This window comes from Dermochelys coriacea, chromosome 19 (assembly GCF_009764565.3).
Source record: "Dermochelys coriacea isolate rDerCor1 chromosome 19, rDerCor1.pri.v4, whole genome shotgun sequence".
Classification (NCBI taxonomy): Eukaryota; Metazoa; Chordata; order Testudines; family Dermochelyidae; genus Dermochelys; species Dermochelys coriacea.
This window is the reverse complement of record NC_050086.2, coordinates 18,979,415-19,002,897: the sequence shown is the minus strand read 5'-3', so window position 1 is coordinate 19,002,897 and position 23,483 is coordinate 18,979,415. Positions and strand designations below refer to the sequence as shown.

Genomic DNA, 23,483 nt, shown 5'->3' with positions numbered 1-23,483 from the left:
CTGAACAATCGCAGTCTATTTTCTTTGGAAGCTATTCCATAACCATCATCATCATTTTTGTCTCTGTACCTGTTCCAATTCTAATGCGTCTTTTCTGAGATGGAGTGATCAAAACCGCTCAGAATATTCAAGGTGTGGGTGTCCCATAGATTTATATTGTGGCGTTATGATATTTTCTGTTTTATCATCTATCCCTTTCCTAGTGGTTCCTAACATTGTTAGCTTTTTTGACTGCTGTTGCACATTGAGCAAATATTTTCAGAGCACTATGCAGAATAACTTCATGATCTTTCTTGACTGATAACAACTAATTTAGAACCCATCATTTTGTATGCATAATTGGGATTATTTTTTACAGTGTACATTACTTTGCACCTATCAACGTTATATATAGTATGCATGATAATGTTAATAATATGGGACTTTACAAAGAAGCCTTCATAAATTTGTTGTGAGGCATTTTGAATGAGGAAGAGATTCAGTAATTGTTAGTGTTAGAATCCCAGTTGTTTTAAGATTATTTGTTTTGAAGTTAAAACCTTGGGTTGCCTTTTCTTCTTACTCTAATTTTCTTCCTATTTCTAATTTCAAATGCAAAAATATCAAACAAAAACATCCATGTATCATTAAATGTAACAATGATCAATAGAACTTTTTTCTGTCTCTAATAAAGTACTACTTTAGGTCTCAATATCACTGCAAAGAGAGAAAATCAGACTTCTCCAAGAAAATATTATAATACTGGTTATATAATTTAAGTTAAATCTCTAGGGACAAAAGGTCAACATTCAGACAAAAATCATAGAAATGTATATTTGGAAAGAATCTTGAGAGGTTAGCTGGTCCATTGCCTCCATGCTGAGGCAGGACCAAGTATACCTAGACCAACCCTCACAGATGTTTGTCTACCCTGTTCGGAAAAAGCCTCCAGTGATGGGGATTTCACAACCTCCCTTGGTAACCTGTTCCAGTGCATAACTGAGGAGATAGCTCAGTGGTTTAAGCATTGGCCTGCTAAATCCAGGGTTGTGAGTTCAATTCTTGAGGGGGCCATTTAGGGATCTGGGGCAAAAATTGGCGATTGGTCCTGCTCTGAGCAGCGGGTTGGACTAGATGACCTCCTGAGGTCCCTTCCAGCCTGATATTCTATGATTCTATGATTCTGTCCTTTTATAGGTTTCAGAGTAGCAGCCGTGTTAATCTGTATTCGCAAAAAGAAAAGAAGGACTTGTGGCACCGTAGAGACTAACACATTTATTTGAGCACAAGCTTTCGTGAGCTACAGCTCACTTCATTGGATGCATTCAGTGGAAAAACTGGTTTCAGAGTAGCACCCGTGTTAGTCTGTATTCGCAAAAAGAAAAGGAGTACCCGTGGCACCTTAGAGACTAACAAATTTATTAGAGCATAAGCTTTCGTGAGCTACAGCTCACTTCATCGGATGCATTGGTGCATCCGATGAAGTGAGCTGTAGCTCACGAAAGCTTATGCTCTAATAAATTTGTTAGTCTCTAAGGTGCCACGGGTACTCCTAGTGGAAAAACTGTTAGTCTCTAAGGTGCCACAAGTACTCCTTTTCTTTTTGTCTTTTTATAGTTAAAGTTTTTCCTTATATCTACCTAAATCTCTGTTGGTGCAGATTACTACTTGTCCTTCCTTCAGTGGACATGGAAAACAATTAAGCACCATACTTTTTATAACAGCCATTAACATATTTGAAGACTGTTATCAGGTTCCCCCTCAGTCGTCTTTTCTCAAGACTAAACGTGCCCAGTTTTTTTAACCTTTCCTCACAGGTGAAGTTTTCTAGACCTTTTATCATAATAGTGTGGTAATAATTCTAATGCTCTGAGGTGAATCACCCAACATAAAATTACTAATATATTTAATATATAATAATGTATTTCTCTAATGACATAACACTGATGAGGGGGTGGGGAACCTAAAGTCACCCTGCCTACAAATTAGGTAACAAGATATTGGAAAGTTCTAGCTCAGAGACAATTTCACCACTATCTGAAAACCTGCTCTTTAGATTTCTGGGAATCCAGGTGCACACCCGAGCAGCACCATAGCCATCACATAAGTACATTTCCTTTTGCCTGAATCAGAGTTTAACAGGAAACCACTGATGAAAAGTCAGAGAACAAAATTAATTTCTTTCATTTGTGCATGGAACATTTTTTAAAATTCAAGCGCCCATCATTCCTGGAAGGTTTTACAATTTCCTTTCTAAAATTGGTCCAGGTACAAATTGACTGGTCTGTCTATAGAATTGTTTTCCTCTTTGATTGCTTTTGTCCTTTTATTATAGTGGAGATTTAAGTCTCAGAGACTTGGGTTTGGAATATTTTTCTGTTTATTTTTCACATGCTTGACCTATGCAGAGGAGTCTGAAGTGTTTCTGTCCTGTTGGGTTTTGTTGAACGTATACTGCATATCCTTTTCTGTGACTTGCAGGTTTACAGGCTGTTGAAATGAAAAAAGTTATTGTGGGAAAGAAAGAAAAACTTATTTCGTTCACTTGTTTAGTGTTGATTTAGGTTCCTAATTACTGCTGGTAAATACTTTGAGAACAGTTTTATGTCACAACTAAGGTGCAAGTGCTGAGGTCCTGTGAAGAGGAGGAAATGGAGGGGCTGAGGTAAAACTGATCTTGTAATTCAACTTAGCTTCACATCAACAGAGGGCTTCATTAGGAGGACATCAGGTAACATGTCCACATGTCAAATTTGTTCTTTAGGGTTTCCAGCCAACTAAAGTAGGAATATACGAATGTTTTCCTGCTTAGAGCAGGGAGTTGGACTAGATGACCTCCCATAGAATTCTGTAATTCTATGAATGGCCCTACTGGGTCAGACCAAAGATCCATCTAGCCCAGTATCCTGTCTTCTGACAGTGACCAACTATCTCAAGTCAGGCAACTAGAAAATGAGGAACATAAAATTAATGGCCAGCTATGAAAAGTTTGGTTTAACCGGCTTGCCCAGCATCATACGGGAACGATGGGGCAGAGACAGTGTACAGAATCCAATTCTCTAGGACAGCTTTCAAGTGCCTTAATTATTAGACCTCGCAGTGGTGAAAGTAAGCTGGTACACAGCCAACCATACCAGCAGGGGACAGCTTCCCCAGGCCGGCAATTTAAAAGGCCTGGGGTTCTGGCTGCTGCCGGGAGCCATGGGCCCTTTAAATTGCCATCAGAGCCCCACTGCTGGAGCCCTTGGGTAGTGGCGCCAGCCAGGAGCCCTGGGGCTCCGGTGGCGATTTAAAGGGCCCGGGGCTACTATGAAACCTGAAGGAAGGAAGGGCAACTATGGAAAAAACAGTATGTGATCACATAATTAAAGACTGTATCATTTTGTACATGAATAGACAACCTTAATTCTGGAATTCCTAACTATGGAGTGCTTAGCTTTGCAACCTCACTAATGATCTTTTAAAGTACTTTTTTGTGTAATTATACTTACACATAACTTGTGCTTCATTTTCAAATGACTATGCTTTCTACAACATCCTTGTGAGGTGGCTAAATATTACACCTGTTTAACAAATTGAGTGAGTTAGAGAGGTTAAGCAACTTGCTAACGGAGGGAGATAGTGTCGGATGGCACTAGTACTAATGAGGTCTTGCCCTCTAGTCCTGTGGTCAGACCACTACTTCCATAGTATCTTTCTTCTGAAGTATATTTTGGGAACATGATGGAAGTGTTAAGTGGCAGCAAAGCTTTGAAATTTGATGTTGAAACGGCTTTCTTTTAGTAAAAATACTAAATTACCCAAGAATTCATTCCTTCTTTAAATTTTTGAGTGGGTTACTCTGGCAATCTATAGTTGCTAAGACGCAAATTGCTACAGATGTCCTAGAACTGCTTGCACCATGATAAGTATCATGGCCACTCCTAAAGCAAAATAATAAAGAGAAATCATTAAGTTTGCCATAGTTAGTGTTTTAAATATGGGTGTGGCTTATGGCGGAGCACTTAAACAGATTTGGGGAAATGATGAAAGATCTATTTAGAGATTAATCTTCAAATGTACTGGATCCTGGCAGCCTTTAATAGTCAACATATGAAGTCAAGACATGCATTTGCAAAATATTTATTGCTTCTTGTTGAAAATAAAATTGAGGGCAGCCTAAGGTAAATAAATACAGGTCACTCTTAGTGATTAATATGCTGTGGCTGTGTCAGCTGACCTGCTAGAGCTTTGAAAAGGCTTTTTTCTGGAAAGCTGTTTACCTATTGTGTTTTAATAGTCTGCGAAGAAGGTTAGCTACAAGAAAAGTTTTAGCAATGGCCTGTAGAGGGTGGTGGTGGTTTTTAAAAATGCATTTAGAAGAGTATTGTAAACTTTATTTAGGGTAGATTTTCCCTCAGAAGGTGCAATTCTAACAATTATATAGATTTTCTGTGTATGTATAAAAGTATATGCAAACCACAGAGACATGGCTTGCTTGCATGAGTAGATATGTGTATGTGCATAATTTAGTTTCACAGGGCAGTGTTTAAGGACCCTATCATTGCATGTTGACTGAAAACAACAATAATACTCTGGGCATCCAATTTTATTCAGCATAGTTGTAACTGGATTGTGAATTTAGAAACAACATTTTTGATCAAGGTGTAAATTCAGTTGTTACCAAAACAGGAAATCTCTCTGTCATTTATTATGTTAGGTTTCTGTGATCAAGAGTGTTCTAAGAGTAGATCATTTTATGTTTGTGATCTACTTCTATTCTCTAGATTAGTTTGAAGGGACATTTGGGATGTTTTAGTCTCAAAATGTAAGGTTTTGTTTAAAGAAAAAATATTTTACATAACTTAAGATGAAAATTGATTTGCTTTCACATATTATGGTTTTGAAATTCCAGTGAAAACAAGATTTTCTATTTAAAATTCCTCAACTGTTTGCAGTCCAACCATTAGAGCACTGTATAAGTGGAAGAGAGCTAAAAACAACAAAACTGACCAATATATTCTTTGTTCCAGCTAAGTGTACACTGGAAAGTGTTTGTTGTGATAAGTTAATTGGAATTTTAAAATGATCACTTTAAAATACTGATCTTGTGATTCAATTTGTCTACCTAATGAAACCGTTTGTTGATGTGATGCTATCCGGCAATGTGTCCACATGTCAAACTGCTCTTTAAGATTTCCAAATAAAGTGACTGGTTTTTGCTTACATTTACATATCTTCCATAATCTTCATTTCTCTTTGCACTAAACTATCTGCCAAAAATATCCAGCCTATGTTCCATCTTTGAACAATGTAACTAGTTTATTATAGGTATAATGAACTTCATCTTCAAATTACTTTGCTTTTCACAACATCCTTGTGAGATAACTATCTATTGTACCTGTGTAACAGACTGAGTTGCGTTAGAGAGGTTAAATGACTTGCTAACAGAGATTGGTAGTGTCAGATGGGGTTAATAATCAGGAATTCTTGTCCTGCACTCAGACCTCTACTACAGTATATTTCATCTGAAGTTAATTCTTGGGACATGATGGATATGTTAACTAGCAGTAAAGTTTTGAATCCTGACATTTGTGCAGGGGACTGGACTAGATGACGTCTCGAGGTCCCTTCCAGTTCTATGATTCTATGATTTAAATAGCCTTCTTCTAGCAAAAAATTCTACAAAGGATTTCATTCTTTCTTTACATTTTTACACAAGTGTGCAAACTAAATGCTTTAATATTTGTAACCCATAATTCCATTATAGCCGTGTAGGGTTTTCAGCCTGGATAATTTTCTTTTCCGAAATAAAATAGATGGTGCATTTAACACGACTGCTATTTTAAGGAGCAATTAAGGAGATTAGAGTTTGCATCTCAAACTTGGTTCTTTATTCCCTGTCTGGGAATGCTATCAGGCAAGTCAATATAGCCCTTAGCTTCATTATCTGTATGTTTTATTCAAACATCCTTTGTGCAACCTAGGAGGGGTATTTAACTGGCTGTGGAGAGCTAGCTCTCCTCACCTGGAGGTGTGGATCACCATGATCTTAAGTCGGGGTCGGCAGCCTTTCAAAGAAGAGGAGCCATTTTTTTGTTTTTTATCTTTGACCAAAATATTTTGGGAGCAAAGCTACATGCAAAACTAGTTGTTGAATTAGAATTTGTCAACTCATAATAAGAAAAGGAGTACTTGTGGCACCTTACAGACTAATACATTTATTTGAGCATAAGCTTTCGTGAGCTACAGCTCACTTCATCGGATGCATTCAGTGGAAAGTACAGTGGGGAGATTTATATACACAGAGAACATGAAACAATGGGTGTTACCATACGCACTGTAAGGAGAGTGATCATTTAAGATGAGCTATTACCAGCGGGGGGGGGGAGGGAGGAGAGGAAGAAAACCTTTAGTTGTGATAATCAAGGTGGGCCATTTCCAGCAGTTGACAAGAATGTCTGAGGAACGGTGGGGGTGGGGAAATAACATGGGGAAATAGTTTTACTTTGTGTAATGACCCATCCACTCCCATTCTCTATTCAAGCCTAAGTTAATTGTATCCAGTTTGCAAATTAATTCCAGTTCAGCAGTCTCTCGTTGGAGTCTGTTTTTGAAGTTTTTTTGTTGAAGAATAGCCACTCTTAGGTCTGTAATCGAGTGACCGGAGAGATTGAAGTGTTCTCCAATTGGTTTTTGAATGTTATAATTCTTGACGTCTGATTTGTGTCCATTCATTCTTTTACGTAGAGACTGTCCAGTTTGGCCAATGTACATGGCAGAGGGGCATTGCTGGCACATGATGGCATATATCACATTGGTAGATGCGCAGGTGAACGAGCCTCTGATAGTGTGGCTGATGTGATTAGGCCCTATGATGGTGTCCCCTGAATAAATATGTGGACAGAGTTGGCAACGGGCTTTGTTGCAAGGATAGGTTCCTGGGTTAGTGTTTCTGTTGTGTGGTGTGTGGTTGCTGGAGAGTATTTGCTTCAGATTGGGGGGCTGTCTGTAAGCAAGGACTGGCCTGTCTCCCAAGATCTGTGAGAGTGATGGTCGTCCTTCAGGATAGGTTGTAGATCCTTGATGATATGTTGGGGGCTGAAGGTGATGGCTAGTGGCGTTCTGTTATTTTCTTTGTTGGGCCTGTCCTGTAGGTGACTTCTGGGTACTCTTCTGGCTCTGTCAGTCTGTTTCTTCACTTCAGCAGGTGGGTATTGTAGTTGTAAGAATGCTTGCTAGAGATCTTGTAGGTGTTTGTCTCTATCTGAGGGGTTGGAGCAAATGCGGTTGTATCGTAGAGCTTGGCTGTAAACAATGGATCGTGTGGTGTGATCTGGGTGAAAGCTGAAGGCATGTAGGTAAGTATAGTGGTCAGTAGGTTTCCGGTATAGGGTGGTGTTTATGTGACCATCGCTTATTAGCACCGTAGTGTCCAGGAAGTGGATCTCTTGTGTGGACTGATCCAGGCTGAGGTTGATGGTGGGATGGAAATTCTTGGAATCATGGTGGAATTCCTCAAGGGCTTCTTTTCCATGAGTCCAGATGATGAAGATTTCATCAATGTAGCGCGAGTAGAGGCATTAGGGGAAGAGAGCTGAGGAAGTGTTGTTCTAAGTCAGCCATAAAAATGTTGGCATACTGTGGGGCCATGTGGGTACCCATCGCAGTGCCGCTGATTTGAAGGTATACATTGTCCCCAATGTGAAATAGTTATGGGTGAGGACAACTAATAATAATTGAACATATTAAAGTTATTACTACTCATCAATACTTTTAATGACAGGTTTCAGAGTAGCAGCCGTGTTAGTCTGTATTCGCAAAAAGAAAAGGAGTACTTGTGGCACCTTAGAGACTAACATTTATTAGAGCATAAGCTTTCGTGAGCTACAGCTCACTTCATCGGATGCATTCAGTGGAAAATACAGTGGGGAGATTTATATACAAACACAGAGAACTACACACAGTAGTTGGAGGCCCTCGTCCTCCAGGACTGTCAATCCGATACCCTTTGTCAGCAGCAAATTCAATCGGATTGACAGTCCTGGAAGATGAGGGCCTCCAACTACTGTGTGTAGTTCTCTGTGTTTGTATATAAATCTCCCCACTGTATTTTCCACTGAATGCATCCGATGAAGTAAGCTGTAGCTCACGAAAGCTTATGCTCTAATAAATTTGTTAGTCTCTAAGGTGCCACCGGTACTCCTTTTCTTTTTGCGAATACAGACTAACACGGCTGCTACTCTGAAACCATAGATAGCACTAGACAGTTTTTTCTGTTGTCAGCATTGTCATTGTAAAACTGGGCATATTCATTCTGCAAAGAGGAGATGTGATATAGTAATGTGTAGAAATACTGTAAACGGACTTTAGAGGTAGAGTTTGCTAAGAAAAGGCTTCAGTGTTTTACAGTTTATTTTAAGTTTTACTGGTTACTTTATTTGTAATCTCTCATTTTGACAGCATTTTCCCTCTAGGGAGCCCTTTTCCATTTGGCAAATATGGATTTTTATCCCCCTGTGTTTTAATAGGAAATTTTGTCCCTCTGTATTAGTGTGGAAAATTTTCATTTTAACAACTTCAGATTCTGTTTGTGCCTAGCATCTACAGCCCACTGCACACCAGTATTGCCTGTGTTGTAGGAAGCAGCAGCCTTCACTCTACATTTATTGCTCTAGATTGTTTTAAAGGCAGACCCTTTAAGGTTCCGTTACTGCATTCAGTTTTTTTTTTTCCCTTTGTTGGTTTATGGTATTAAAAAGGCACTTGTGGGAATATTGAATTTTTATATTAATAGTGTTTCTAGTAGATCCTTTGAGTATAGTATAAAGTGAATGTGAACAGAATTTTTCTTATTAGCATTGTAGATGGTCCAGAAGGCCACAAATGCTTGAATAATTTGCTAGATTCTGTACTGTATTATCAAAGACATGCTAATCTAGTAGGAGCTGTATGTATTATACAATAATCATATGGAGAGAAGGAAATTAAACATCCAGAGCAAAAGTGACAGTAATAAAACAGATCCAATGCATCATAAAGAAATCAGCGGAGTTTGTATAGTATCCATAAAATGTGTGGTTTTCTATAAATTAAAAATTAGGGGGAAGTAGCTATTTCACAGAAGCAGCTTTTGATATCAACTATAAATAAATAAGTCACTTTCCAATTCTTTTCTTTTTTACAATGTCTTAAAACTTTGTATACAAACCTATGGATCACATTTGGACTTAATTTTAAATAACTACAGTTTCTTTTTTGTTTTGTGGTCCCCGTATGGAGTCTTTAACTCCGTGTTATGACTACTGCATTAGTGTATCTATGCACAGTGACATTATGGCACAGAATCATTGTTACAGTAGCAAACCTAGCACTCGCTTTTTGGATCTTCTACAATGTCAGTAGCTCACGAAAGCTTATGCTCTAATAAATTTGTTAGTCTCTAAGGTGCCACAAGTACTCCTTTTCTTTTTACAATGTCAGTGTAAGACCTGGTAACAATACAGTACGTAATACTAGTTTAGCGTTCTTGTCCTCGTCTTCCTCTGCTGTATTTTTTAATTCAGTGAAATGCTAAGGAAATCAAATACAGAAACTAAATACAGAAAAGTGACCTCAGGGATCTTCCACATCTCATTGTACCTAGATACTGCAAAGTCTCTGAACACTGAGCAATCTGCAATACCATACATTTTGAAGTGTTGAAATATATTTTAAGGAATAATCCTGCATTGGCTGGATGACGGACTAGGTGACCTAACAGAGCTGTCTGCTGTCTAATGTCTAATTCTGTATGCCCATAGGATAGAGAAATGGGGCAGATCATCATGAAATGTCTCTTTTTCCATTGTAGCTTGGAACCTTAGCATTATTTTAACCCCTTCATTCCAGAATTAACTGCTACCACATGCAGAAACAATACATTAGTGGCCCTTTGGTGGATAAGGGATTGAAATAAATGTATTGTTCATTTTAAAACCTCAAGGTGTATCATAGTGAAATATTTCATTATATTTTTCTATTCGGTATCTTTAATTTCATTATTTAAAATTGTATAGAATCTGAAAAGTATACATTCAGGCAAATACAGTTTGAGGGGAAAAAAGTATCTTTTCACTGATAATTAAATTATTTGTTGGTATTCATATCACAGTATCCTTAACTTTAATCATTTGCAATTTGAGAGACGTACTAAGTTCCAGCTGACATTTTAAAGACTCAAAGCCAAAGCCGATGGTTCTGGAAAAGGAGTATTTGCTACTGATATCAGTCTGGGTTGCTAAGGGAATTATCTACATCCTCACTGAGTTTTAACATTCCAAACTTGCCTGTTTAAGATTTTTAAAATAGGATTTAATGCAACATGACTCCTTTTTACTTGTCAGTACTTTTAACACAGGTTTGGCATGGAGATATAGTGTCAGAATTTTGCTATAGGAACAGAAGCCAGAGAAACTGATATATGAAATGTTATAGTCCATGCTTCTGCTTTTTGTGTCTTTTATTTTGAAGTTTAGGAGAATGATTTTTCAGTAAATTTAACAAACTAAAGAAAATGGTGTGTAAAGCATCTGTCTTTTTGGAATCTTTTTTTTTTTAATACTGACTCTAGCAAACAACTACTTGCCCGTAATGATAATAAAGTAGCTTAAATTAATTAATAAAATTACAAATCAGGTTTAAATAAAATATCAGCACTAAAACTTTATTAATTTGATTCAGATTTCAGTGTGTCACTATCATTCTATTTTGTAGCTGATGAAAATTGCTATTTATTTTTAGTAGAATCTTGTTTCTTGAAGACAGTTCAGCAGTTAAACACTGAACTGTTTTTTTAAAGGATACAAGTTATTTTTCACAATTAAAAAAGAAATGTACTGTTTCACAAGTCTTATTCAGAATCTTGAAACTCCAGACTGCCTGCTGTCATTCAGTGGCTTGCTGTAAGTTTTTGAATTGTTCATGTTTTGTATACAGGTTTATATTCACGGGTACCAGTTACTTTCCTCTTGCTGTGACTTCATGTTTTTACAAGGTTGGCCATCATTTGGAAGTTTTGAAGACCCAAGTATGTGGACTAAATGAAACAGTACAACAGTTCAGACTATATAGGGGACCTAAGGATGCTTGAGCGTGGGTTTAGTAAAATATGATTGTACTGGTTTTAAAGATTGTCTAGTGGAAAGTGCGTATATTCATTTATCAAAGCATGGTTACCTTAATTTTTCATGAGTTAAAAAATCTGCTTTTGAAATTAGTTGATAGTAAAAATTAGAATTCATTTTCTCTAACTTTTTTAACAACTTTCTGCCAGCAAAAGTGTGTGTTTGCTAAATAACAGGTTTCAGAGTAGCAGCCGTGTTAGTCTATATTCGCAAAAAGAAAAGGAGTACATGTGGCACCTTAGAGATTAACAAATTTATTTGAGCATAAGGTTTCGTGAGCTACAGCTCACTTCATCGGATGCATTCCTATGTTTGCTAAATAATATGGCATATGCCACCCACCTTGTGTCTTGACAAAAAGTGAATAAAACATTAAACAAACACTCTAAACTAAAAAGCTATGTTGCTTAGAGAACTCCTAATCCTCTATCCAACTGCACTATAGTTATCCCAACATCTGTAATGCATGCTTTCTCTTCTGCTGGTTGTGTTCTGTCTGCTTCTCTGTAACTCTAGCTACAACTTGGATTGCTCTTTATAGGATGTCCTCCGTATAAATGGCTATTCATTGTAGCAAGTGTTTCACTCTCTCCTTTCTTCTTGGAAACAGTCTTGGCTCAGGTTTCAGAGTAGCAGCCGTGTTAGTCTGTATTCGCAAAAAGAAAAGGGCATCCGATGAAGTGAGCTGTAGCTCATGAAAGCTTATGCTCTAATAAATTTGTTAGTCTCTAAGATGCCACAAGTACTCCTTTTCTTTTTAGTCTTGGCTCAAGTTCAGTTGTTACCTGGACAAGAAGTTTCTCCATTTTGATTTTGGTGTAGTAAATGGTTTGATTTGGAGAAGCTTTCTGCAGGGCCGGTGCAAGGAGGTTTCGTGCCCTAGGTGAAACTTCCACCTTGCGCTACCCCCCGTCCCCCCTGCGGCAGCTCCCCTCTGCTCCCTCCCTTCCCTCAGCGCGGGGAGCCCCCCTCCGCGGCAACTTCCGCCGCCCCCTCCCCTTGCCCTGGGGAGCCGCGTGCAGTAGCTCCCCTCCCCAGCTCCCCTCTGCTCCACCTTCTCCACAAGCATGCCTCCGCTTCTCCCGCCTACCAGGCTTGCGGCGCCAGTCAGCTGTTTGGCGTGCAAGCCTGGGAGCGAGAGAGGGAGAGTGGGGTGGTGCTCAGGGGAGGAGGTGAGCTAGGGCGGGGAGCGGTTCCCTTGTGCGCCGCCCTCCCCATGCTCCCCTGCCCCAGCTTACCTCCGCTCCACCACCACCCCCAACCACTTGGTGCCCTAGGCGACTGCCTAGTTCGCCTAGTGGTTGCACCGGTCCTGGCTTTCTGCATTCATGGTAGCAAGATGTCCTATTTGTTTGAGAAGGAGGATCTTCTGATTGTAATTGTAACTCTCTATTTATAAACTATATATGAGTTTGGCTTAAGTTGTTCAAAGCTAATTCCAGTGTTTGTGAGATTTGCCCTTTGATTTATTTGAAAAAAAAAATATAAAAAAAAATCCGGATCAGAAAACTAAGATAGTTTTCACTCTTGCTTTCTATGAAAAACCAAACCAAATAAAAAAAATTTTATGGAAGCATTAGGTAAAAATGTCAATTAGGATTTGAATCAAAATCTGATTTACAAAGTAATCTTTTTTGTTTCAGCTTTAAACTTTCACAGAATTTACTCTGTAGTTCTGAAACTATTTCAAGAATCTTTAAATTCCACAATTTTCCTTTCTAGTCTTTTATTTATTAAAAGAAGTAAATTACAAAAATTTAATTAAAAAGGAAATTAACTTTTTATATGTAAGATGAGGCTATGAAGTTAAACAGACAAACCACAAATTCAGACTACTACCCACTCCTTCATCTGTTGTGCTATGTGTGGTATACACAGAGTAAATTTTTTAGAAGTGTCTTACGAGCCTAAGTGCCTAAAGTTACTTTTGAAAATGGGACTTTTAAGCCCTTTTGAAAATTTTGGCCATAGTGTATAAGATCACCCTTTTTACAGACCCTACGGTGCTTCCTACTGATTTGGGAACAGAAACCATTTGTGCATTTTGCTCCTATGTCAATATGAAATTGTACATACCACACAAGATCTCCTGCCAGTGCTAAAAGACTGTGATGCTTTTCAATAACCAGCATGAGTTAAGGACCAGAGTGGTTATAAGTAGATCTGAGCAAAAAATTTTCAGTGAATAGTAAATTCACAGATAAATGCATTTTTCGGATTACTGAAACAAAAATGGGGAAAAAACCAAAAAAGTCAAGTGGTTTGTTTTGGCCATTTCAAAATTAAACCTTTTGTCTTTTTGTTTTGAAAGTGTTTTGCTTTGAAGTTTAGCTAATTAAAAAGGTGTGTGTGTGTGTGTGTATACACAATAATCCTCCCACCCACAACCCCAAAATGGAAAACTGAGAAATTTCAGGTTAAACAGGTTTTGTTTGACCCAAAGTGATTTTTTTTTTTTTTTTTTTTTTTTTAGTTTTTTTGAGAAAATTTTTAAAAAATTAGTTTTGGTTTGAACTGAACTGGATTTTTTGGCTCAGTTTGAATATATTGTATGAGGTCATACTGCTCAACCTGTTTATTTTTAATTGGGATGATTTCATTATATGGGAGGTACTCGGGTTCCACAGTAATGGGCAAAATATAAGAATCTAAATGCTGAGAGAACAGCTGCTATATGATATGAATATAGGGCCAATCTGTTTCCATTGAAGCCCATGGCAATGTGACAGGATCAGAGTCTAACACAGTCAGTAAATTATGCACATTGCTGTTGTTTATGTATTCCTAACTTATTATGTATTCTTTCAGTGCTTTTTGTGGTTGCTTTTACCTAGCTGTAAAAGGGTTGTGTACCTCTTTTGTGTGCTTCATGTGTCTTTTTGTGGGAAAGACTGATTTCTAGGGAGAGTATGAAATTGTTTATAACTTAGTGTACATCGTGGGAGAAGTGTCTTACTCCATTGAATGCAGATTGAAGGTAAATCAGTTCTTGAAACGCTCATTGATTTCAGTATTGTGAGCAGAGTTTGGCTGATGGGTTTTACGTCAGTGGTTTGGAGCTAAAGAGGTGATTGAAGAGAAATTAAACTTTAATGCATCTGATGAAGTGAACTGTAGCTCACGAAAGCTTATGCTCTAATAAATTGTTAGTCTCTAAGGTGCCACAAGTACTCCTTTTCTTTTTGTAAACTTTAAACTGTAATAGTTCATATTAAAAGTTGGGTGTCACTATTTAACCTCTTACATTTTGCGTCCTGTTGGTACTGTTTATTGACATAAGTCTAGTGGATTTTATTTTTTTAAATGCCAAAAAGCTAGCAAAAGAAAAAAACACTGGGGAAGTAATGTTTTTATTTAATTTTTTTGAGTAGCAGACTATAGGAATTCAGTAAAACGATTCTGAAAGTAGTCTCCTTCAGAACACACACTTTTCTGTGGTAATTCCAGTGGGTCTTGACTCTTGCTTGTTACAGTTGGCACTTAATACAGATAGCATTTAGTACTAAAAGGTTTACTTTCTTTGAAATTAAGTTTTTCTTTCAAAACAAAAGGTCAGACTACTCTTTCTTAAGTGTGTAATTTAAACAGTAATTGCTAATAATCAGTCTTGCTTGTAGAAACATATAGTTGTGAGTCTTGTCCTGATTTTTTGTGTGACAGTTATGTAAATGTTCTAAATTAAAACAGGTTAGATTGTATCATTCTGTTTACTGACATAGTAGCCCGCAGTTGATCACTTAAATTAACTCTGGTAATCCTAAAGTGTTTTTACAATCACAGCACACGTGTATGATTGAAATGTTTAATATATTGGCTTCTATAGTGAGTATGTTACAAGGGAAATGCAGTAGAAATGTGCCACGTGCGTTTAAAACCCCCCCACCATTGTTTGTCTTTGGGGCTTACTGATAAATCTTTGTTTTAGAAAACCTCCATATGTGAGTTTGGTCTCTTATTTTAGAGATGGCAACATGACTTTAGAAAGCTTGAGAGCAGAAAATATAGAAATGAATATTCTCTGATAGCCTAAATGATAAGCACCCCACAAAGTATATAAAGCTATGAACACCTTTTTTAACAGGCTTTGAAGACTGCAGATGAAGACAACCATTCTAATCATTTAAGCATATTAAAAAATTAATACTCATGGAAGAGGCACAAGACTTACCAGAACAACCAGTAAGTATATTTGTAAAATATTACAAATTATTGGAAAATAAGTCTAAAAAAAGTCAATTGTGGTTATTCTAAAGGATAACAGGAAATATGCCTTACATTTATTGTTTCTAGAAGTGGGGATCATTCTTGCTGTTGGTAAAATATATTGTCCATTAGCCTCACTGGGGTTATACAAACTACAGTAATAAAACAAGTAAATAGGTACATTTGAAGTTTTTAATATCTTAGATTAAAATCATGGATAATAAATATTTGCTTTGTTCAGGACCTGTACAATGAAATATTATGCTTTCAAACCATTTATAGAAAATGAAAAATTACTACTTAAGATAGCACTTGTAAAATAGTTACTGTAAACTCTATGCTCTTTAATTTCTTCGGGTACCCTGGAGAGCTTAAAGAAGTTCCCTATTCCCTAGTACATTGTGAGCAGCTGTTGCAGGAGAGCAGTGTTGTCACCTTAAATTAAATTAATTTAAATTAAATTAAATTAAACTTAACTGTGTCTGTAGGTAAGAAGTATGGTTGGAGTGATATATGTTTTTAAATCCTGTTTGCTGCATCTTAAAACCAAAGTTCTGCTAATAAAAATGTTAGGGTGAATAACTGATTTTTAAATACTGTAACAAAAATGAGATTTTAATTTTTACTATTTATATTTACAGTTTCAAAATTCCTGAGGTGTTTCTTATCACTGATCATGCTCTTCTTGATAGAAAATTTGTCAACAAAGTTCTTAAAGATATTTGAAATGTTAGTGCATATTTGTTTTTTAAATTACTTAGATGGAATGTTGTTGTCAGTTCTGGAAGAGAAAATGTGAATGCAGGATAATAGTCAGCATATTTGATATAAAGTCCTACATCTAACTTTAAAGTAAATGCAACAGTGTAATAATGAAACACATTACAAACAAAAAATGAGTGACAGTGTTCTATTTAGAATTCAGTCAAGACTGATGCCACAAGTACTCCTTTTCTTTAAAACAAAAAACATTACTTCATTTTTATGATAGTCTGTGGCTACTTTTTATACTGAAGTTATCAAATGTACTAGAAAACATGGGGCTATTTTGGGGAGGAATGTAGATTTAATAATCTTTGCATAGGAAATATTTTGGGGATGTTCAGACTGAAGAACTGTATCTCTTCCAGTTAACTAATCTGAAAAATCTAGTTAATTTTTTGTAACTCTTTGTGTATCACAAGAATGGATAAACTGACATGGGGACATTCAATGAATCTGAAAGGCAGGAAATTTAAAACTAATCAAAGAAATACTCTCCTATACTATGCCATCATGTGCCAGCAATGCCCCTCTGCTATGTACATTGGCCAAATTGGACAGTCCCTACGTAAAAGGATAAATGGACACAAATCAGATATTAGGAATGGCAATATACCAAAACCTGTAGGAGAACACTTCAACCTCCCTGGACACACAATAACAGATTTAAAGGTAGCCATCCTGCAGCAAAAATACTTCAGGACCAGACTTCAAAGAGAAACTGCTGAGCTTCAGTTCATTTGCAAATTTGACACCATTAGCTCAGGATTAAACAGACTGTGAATGGCTCACCAACTACAAAAGCAGTTTCTCCTCCTTTGGTGTTCACACCTCAACTGCTAGAAGAGGGCCTCATCCTCCCTGATTGAACTAACCTTGTTATCCCTAGCCTGATTCTTGCTTGCCTATTTATACCTACCTGCCTCTGGAAATTTCCACTACATGCATCTGACGAAGTGGGTATTCACCCACAAAAGCTTATGCTCCAATAAGTCTGTTAGTCTATAAGGTGCCAGTGGACTCTTTGCCGCTCTCCTATACTAAACACGTATGAGTGGGGGGAGGGATAGCTCAGTGGTTTGAGCATTGGCCTGCTAAACCAGGGTTGTGAGTTCAATCCTTGAGGGAGCTATTTAGAGATCTGAGGCAAAAATTGGGGATTGGTCCTGCTTTGAGCAGGGGGTTGGATTAGATGACCTCCTGTGGGGTCCCTTCCAACTCTGATATTCTATGAAAACTGCTGCAAGAAGATTCCATTGAGATTCAGAGCTCTGTATGATTCAAAAAAGGATCAGACATTTATATAGGTCATGAAAACATCCATAATAGCATCCATAGGTAAGGAAAACATAGGTCTGTGAATCCTCATGCTTCAGTTATAAGCCAGCGTCTGACAGGAGTTAGGAGGAAACTTACTCTATGGGCAAAAAGAAAAGGAGTACTTGTGGCACCTTAGAGACTAACAAATTTATTTGAGCATAAGCTTTCGTGAGCTACAGCTCACTTCATCGGATGCATCTGATGAGGTGAGCTATAGCTCACGAAAGCTTATGCTCAAATAAATTTGTTAGTCTCTAAGGTGCCACAAGTACTCCTTTTCTTTTTGCGAATACAGACTGCTACTCTGAAACTCCATGGGCAGGTTATTTCAAAACTACCCACTATAAATTTCCTTGCAATTTCCTCTGAGTCTCCTACCAGCCATTGTCAGAGATGGAATAGTGGAATAGATTGACCACTGCACTGATGTGCAATTTGTATTTCCTGTAAATATTTGTTTGTCACCTGTACATAGTAAAGAAGGGAACTAATGAATGTAGCTAACATTATTTTTCACAGTGAGAGCATTGTTGAAACCTATTGTTACCATTTAAAAATAAGGAAAAGAATGAATTAATCCTTGCAAAATGCTACTAGCTCATTAGCACTTGATTGATATTTTATGTATCTGGGTTCCCAGTTTTTCCCCCCTTTGATTAATTATGGCAACAGTTACTTTGAAAATCTAATCTATTACAAACTACTGATTACTAGTACAAAAGATAATCTGTTACATATTATTGATTACTTATGTGATTTATGTTTCTAAAATATTTGGAAGAATGGGGAAAAAGGAGTAATTCCAGACAATTTCTTATTTCAGTAAGTGTTATTCAAATACGGAATAACTGTAATGTTTGCTTGAACTTTACATTAATTGCTTTTTATAGATGGTGTGTGATATGATTGTTACCTATCCCAAAATATCCCACCATAAAGGTTATGTCCTGCATCCTGACATCTTGATAGGCAGGACTATTTAGTCCTTATTTTTTGCTGTCCCTTCTTTTCTTTCCAAGTGCTTTGCAACAGTAAGAGGGGGCTATCTGCTGCATAGTGTGGGCTGCCACTTTAGATGGGTTTCCCCTGCTCTCAGTAGTTTGGGGTTCCCAGGAGGACTGGGAACTGAAGACAGAGATGGGGAGGTAGATATGTGGCAAGAGTGATAGTAAGTGATCCAAGGGTTACCGTTTGTTATGAAAAGTCATTGTATTATTCATCGGGATTACAATTTTCAAAAGTAATCTCTTACCATGATCTGTTTAAAAAAAGAAGAAGATGTAATTATATGCAACTGTAGTACCTTACTCTAGCAACCCTGCATAGGAAAAGGGGTGCAAGTAGATTTTGTGTCGGGGTGGTAAATTTTTCTTGACGGTTTTGCAAAATTGAGATAAAAATTTCAAGAATCAATAAAACCTCATGAGCATAGCCCATTTTAAAGTATTATTTGAATACTCATCATAGATATCCCACATATATTGCCCTCCAATATGGTGATTGCTTCCCATGAACACCAGCAACAAGAAAGCTAGAGCCGCTGCTGCTGCCTGAGCAGAGAGGAGGAATAGCCACCATTGGGCTAGAGTGATGGCTGAAAAATGCATTGCTCTTCACTTGTGCGTGAGCTTTCAGTGTTGGATGGTATTCTGCAATCTCGGAAACTGAGATTGGGGCACCATTTTACTGCTGTTGCATTCCCAGCCAGTCATTCTGTTGTATTCTTTTGCTATAACTAGAAGCCCTAGTGTTGCAGTTACAAACTTCATGCAAATGGTTCAGGCTAATCCATTAAACTATTACAGAGACAATTCAGTTGCTCTATAAAGTTGAAACTAAATTTCCATTATAATCCTGACTTTAACTACCTCCAAAATATATTAAAAAATCCCATTCTCAGAACTAGTAGGTTAAATCATAGACTGAGGTAGAATTTTTCTACAAAATTAGAAGTTTTGGACAAGGGGTTTTTTAATTATGAAATCCTAGTATGAGGAGGTGGGCGGTTCATCAGTGTTGGTTTTTGTTTTGTTTTTTGCCAGTTAATAGCAAAATAAAATAAAAACTAGAAAGGAAAGAGATGAGATTTGGATCCCTGGACACTAGATTAGCTGCGATCTAGTTTACAACCCCGGAGTCCAATCAAATCATGTCACACTTTAATCATTAACTTTTTCACTTGGGACATTGATGAGGACCTCTACTTTTTTTTTCTTCTTCTTTCTTTTTTAAGCTAAATCTTTGTCCGTTTCACTTGTAGAGGGAGACCTCAAACTATAGCTGAGTCACTAGGTCAGTAATTAGGAAGCTTCTTCCAGTAGTCTCACCAGGGGGCATGAGTGATTTGGGGAGCTGGTTGTAGGTGTAGGGACCAACTGACTTTCTAAGGCACATGGGAGAAGTAATGTGTAGGGGACCTGATGAGGTGTATGTACGTAGGCAGGATGTTGAGCTTGCTATTGTTTACTGGGGGTTCTGCGCTCCTGCAGACCGTCCTGCCAGCAAATGCTATTTTCATCCACTCCACCCCCTTCTGACTTTCGGTGGTTCACAACAATGGGACTCCCTGCTGAAGGGCAGGGAAGAACTTGTGTCCCGGATGCTTTTTCTTTTTGTGCCCATAGCTCCTTCTAAGTGCTCTTTTCACTTAGATCTGTTTGTTCCGTTATCCTTGGCTCTCTGGTGAGGAATCAGCTATTTTCTGGTGTGGTGCATTGTGGGAGATGGGTCTCTGACTGGGGGACAAGGGCAGAACTGCCAGGAGCAAAGTGGTCTTTGTAGTAAGGGAATGCTCAGGAGCAGGAAGAAAAAACACATCTCCTGTTCATGTCAGCAGGACTCAGAAGTGAAGTATTATCGCTCAGACTTTCTCTGCAGCACTCCCTTCTATCTCCCCCAGCTAGCCCTCGTCACTGTTTGCAGTCCACCCATGTCCCCTTGCTGAGTGCTTACTCACCACCATCTTCCACATACCCCCAAGTTTGTATGGCTTGCAGGAGTGCCACAAATGTAAGGATTGCAAGGGGTAGATCTTGGATAAGTCTGACAAGGCTCACAAAGGTCACCTGATAGATAGCACATGTATGCAGGTAAAGCCCTCCTTATGTGCTCATAAAATCCACAGGAGTCTTTACTCCCCTCCTTAGGATGTGTGAATTAGTGATACTCCACCTCTGCATGCCTCAAGAATTGGGGGCGTGGTTGGGGAACTGCTCTACAAGATTTGGGGGGCATTGTGGATAATTGGCTGAACATGAGTTTCCAGTGTGATTCTTTGGCCGAAAGGGCAAATGTGATTCTTGTATGTATAAACAGGAGTCCCGAGTAGAAGTAGAGGTTATTTTACCACTGTTTTTGGCACTGGTCTGACCCCTTCTGGAATCCCATGTCAGTTCTGTTGTCCACAGTTCAAGGAGGATGTTGATAAATTGGAGAGGGTTCAGAGAAGAACCATGAGAATGATTAAAGGATTAGAAAACATGCCTTATAGTAGACTGAGCTCTTTTAGTCCACCATTTAGATTAACAAAGAGAAGTTTAAAGGGTGACTTGATTAAAGTCTATAAGTACTTTCATGGAAACAAATATACGATGATGGACTGTTGAAGACTGTTGAAGCTAAACAAATTCAGACTGGAAGTAAGGAATATATTTTTAACAGTGAGGCTATTTGGTTACAGAAACAGTTTACCCAGGGTTGAGGAGTATTCATTGGCAACTTTACAATCAAGACTGCATTTTTTTTTTTTTAAAGATACGCTCCAGTTCAAACCAGAATTATTTTGGGGAAGGTTTATGGCCTGTGTTGAATAGGATGTCAGACTAGATGATCACAATGAATCTTTCTAGCTTTGGAATCTATGGGGGGGGGCAGCCCATAATTTCTTAGCACTTAAGAAAAAGAAAGTTCACACACAAACATCAAAGTGTAGTGAAGGTTGTAATGGCGTCCTTAATTCTGGTATTTTCTGATCTTTGAGTGCTTGACTTTACCATCGTAATAACCTACTTGGTTTTTTGTATGGAATATAGAGACTGCTTATCTTCATTGTTAAGATTGAAGTTCAGCTCCTACTTATAAACTTATTTTGACCCCTTTACCTCTAATTTCTCCAAAACTAAACAAATTGGTTTGAAACTTCACTTGTGTGATCCTGGCTAGAGTCAGATTTTTCTGAAGTATGAGGAAAACTAGATAAGCTATTTTAGGGGAAATATGAAGGTTCAGAAAATGAGGTGATCTCACTTCTTGACAGTTTTTGTAACTGTTAGGCTCATCATACTTCTAGAGGTTGACTTAGACCTCCCCCTCTGTTTTAATCTGTCTGTTTGCAGTGATGGCTGTCTTTGACTTGTTTGGGGGATTTGATTGTGGAATTATTGAACTTTCTGCGTACATTGCCTGACTTTAACTATGGAACCATGACCAGTGCCTTCATAATATTAGCTAAGTGGAGTTCTTTTTATCTTGTATTATTCTGATGCAGACATTAAACAACTTGAATTTCCCCAGTACTGGTAGGCATTATGGCATGGGTTATGGCATGCGGGAGTCCTGCAGAGCTTTCAAGTTAAGGAGGGATACGCATGGTGAATCATGGCAGTAGGGTGAGGTGGGAAAAGAGAGAACTTGAAAGAAGTGTGGGAAGGAAACTGCTTTCCAAGTAAATTCACTTTCCATTTTCTTTCCTCAATGGGGAGAGCAGGAAGCAGGGAGCTACGTGGCTATTGGTCGAGCGGTCAGAGGGGGAGCAGAATCTCCTCCAAACTATTCACAACATCTTTGTATCTGATCCAGAACTCTTCTATTGATACTGATTGTGCACTCCTGTAGCATTTAAACTGACAAGTGACCTCTCTTTAGATTGCTCTAGAAAATTACTCCCATTGTATATATAGCTGCCAGAAAATGATCTGCTTTAGTTCATATCACAAGGACAGTTTCTGTAAAGCATATGGGGTATCAAATATAACATTTAAAGATGATTGAAACACAAACCTATGAGGGGGGAATACCCAGAACTACTAAGTGCAGCTTTGAAAGCACTCGTGCCTGTTGCCACAGCATCTCTGGGAATCAGGATTTTCTGCATTAGTTGCTATTGCAGCAAATCCCACTCCTGCCTTGCCATTGAGGGTATGCACAACTAGACAGAAGCGGAGGGAAAATCGGACTCCCTGTATGAGCAACCTGAGGTAGGAAGAGCAATTACTGTTGTGCTGGCCAGTATTGTCTCATTGTTTCCTTGTGCTCCCTCATCTGTCTGTCTCCATATGTTGTCTCTTGTCTTATGCTTTGGTTGAGAGTTCTTTGGGGGCAGGGCCTGTCTTTTGGTTTTGTGTTTGTATAGTGCCTAGCGCCATGGGGTCCTGCTCCATAGCTGGGGCTCCTAAGTGCTGTGGTGTACGAATAGTAACTGTCTTGAACCAGCCTCTTTTGAGTGCTAAGCAGAGCCACTCCTGCTGCAGGCCAGTGGAGGCTGCCGCATGGATAAGGGCCTCAAAGGCTGATTGGGAGAGTGAATGATGTTGGCAAGGGTATCTTGTCTTGGACCATTGTTAGGAGGTGACCACCCAATGAAATGTTGATTCTTCGTTACTGAGCTACTTACAGATGGGGTAAAGGGTGTAAAGTATTGGTAGAATTTGTTACGTTTTCCCTGGTAGGTGAGGACTGGAGGTGAGCAGTGGGCGAATGGGGGGTGAGGAGGCGAGTGGCGGAGGGGTAAAGAGGTGAGCGGCGAGCCAGCAGCAGGGTGAGGAGGGTGGGTGGGGATCTGGCTGCAAGCAGGGAAGGAGGAGGCAAGTGTGGGGGGGTGCATTAAGGAGGTGAGAGGCGAGGTGAGCGGGGGTGGTGAGGAGGCAAGCAGCGGGTGGACGGGGGGGTGAGGAGACGAGTGGCAGCGGCGGGGGCCCTGGTGGAGGAGTAAGGAGGTGAGCGGCAAAGCATGGTGGGGAGAGGCCTGACAGAGTAAGGAGGTAACTGGCGAGCTAGCAGCAGGGTGAGGAGGCAGGCTGGGGGTCTGGCTGTGAGTGGGGGAGTGAGGAGGTGAGCAGTGAGCCACTAGCGAGCAAG

The 23,483-nt window shown here is 38.7% G+C and overlaps 1 protein-coding gene across 1 annotated transcript in view; it reads left to right on the top strand.

Moving 5' to 3' along the window:
- EYA3 (EYA transcriptional coactivator and phosphatase 3) overlaps positions 1-23,483 on the top strand; it is a 121,257-nt gene that overhangs the window by 21,568 nt on the left and 76,206 nt on the right. The window contains 2 exon segments of the mRNA XM_043506232.1: positions 15,205-15,256; positions 15,259-15,302. Of these exon segments, the coding sequence (XP_043362167.1) occupies positions 15,205-15,256; positions 15,259-15,302 (96 nt within the window).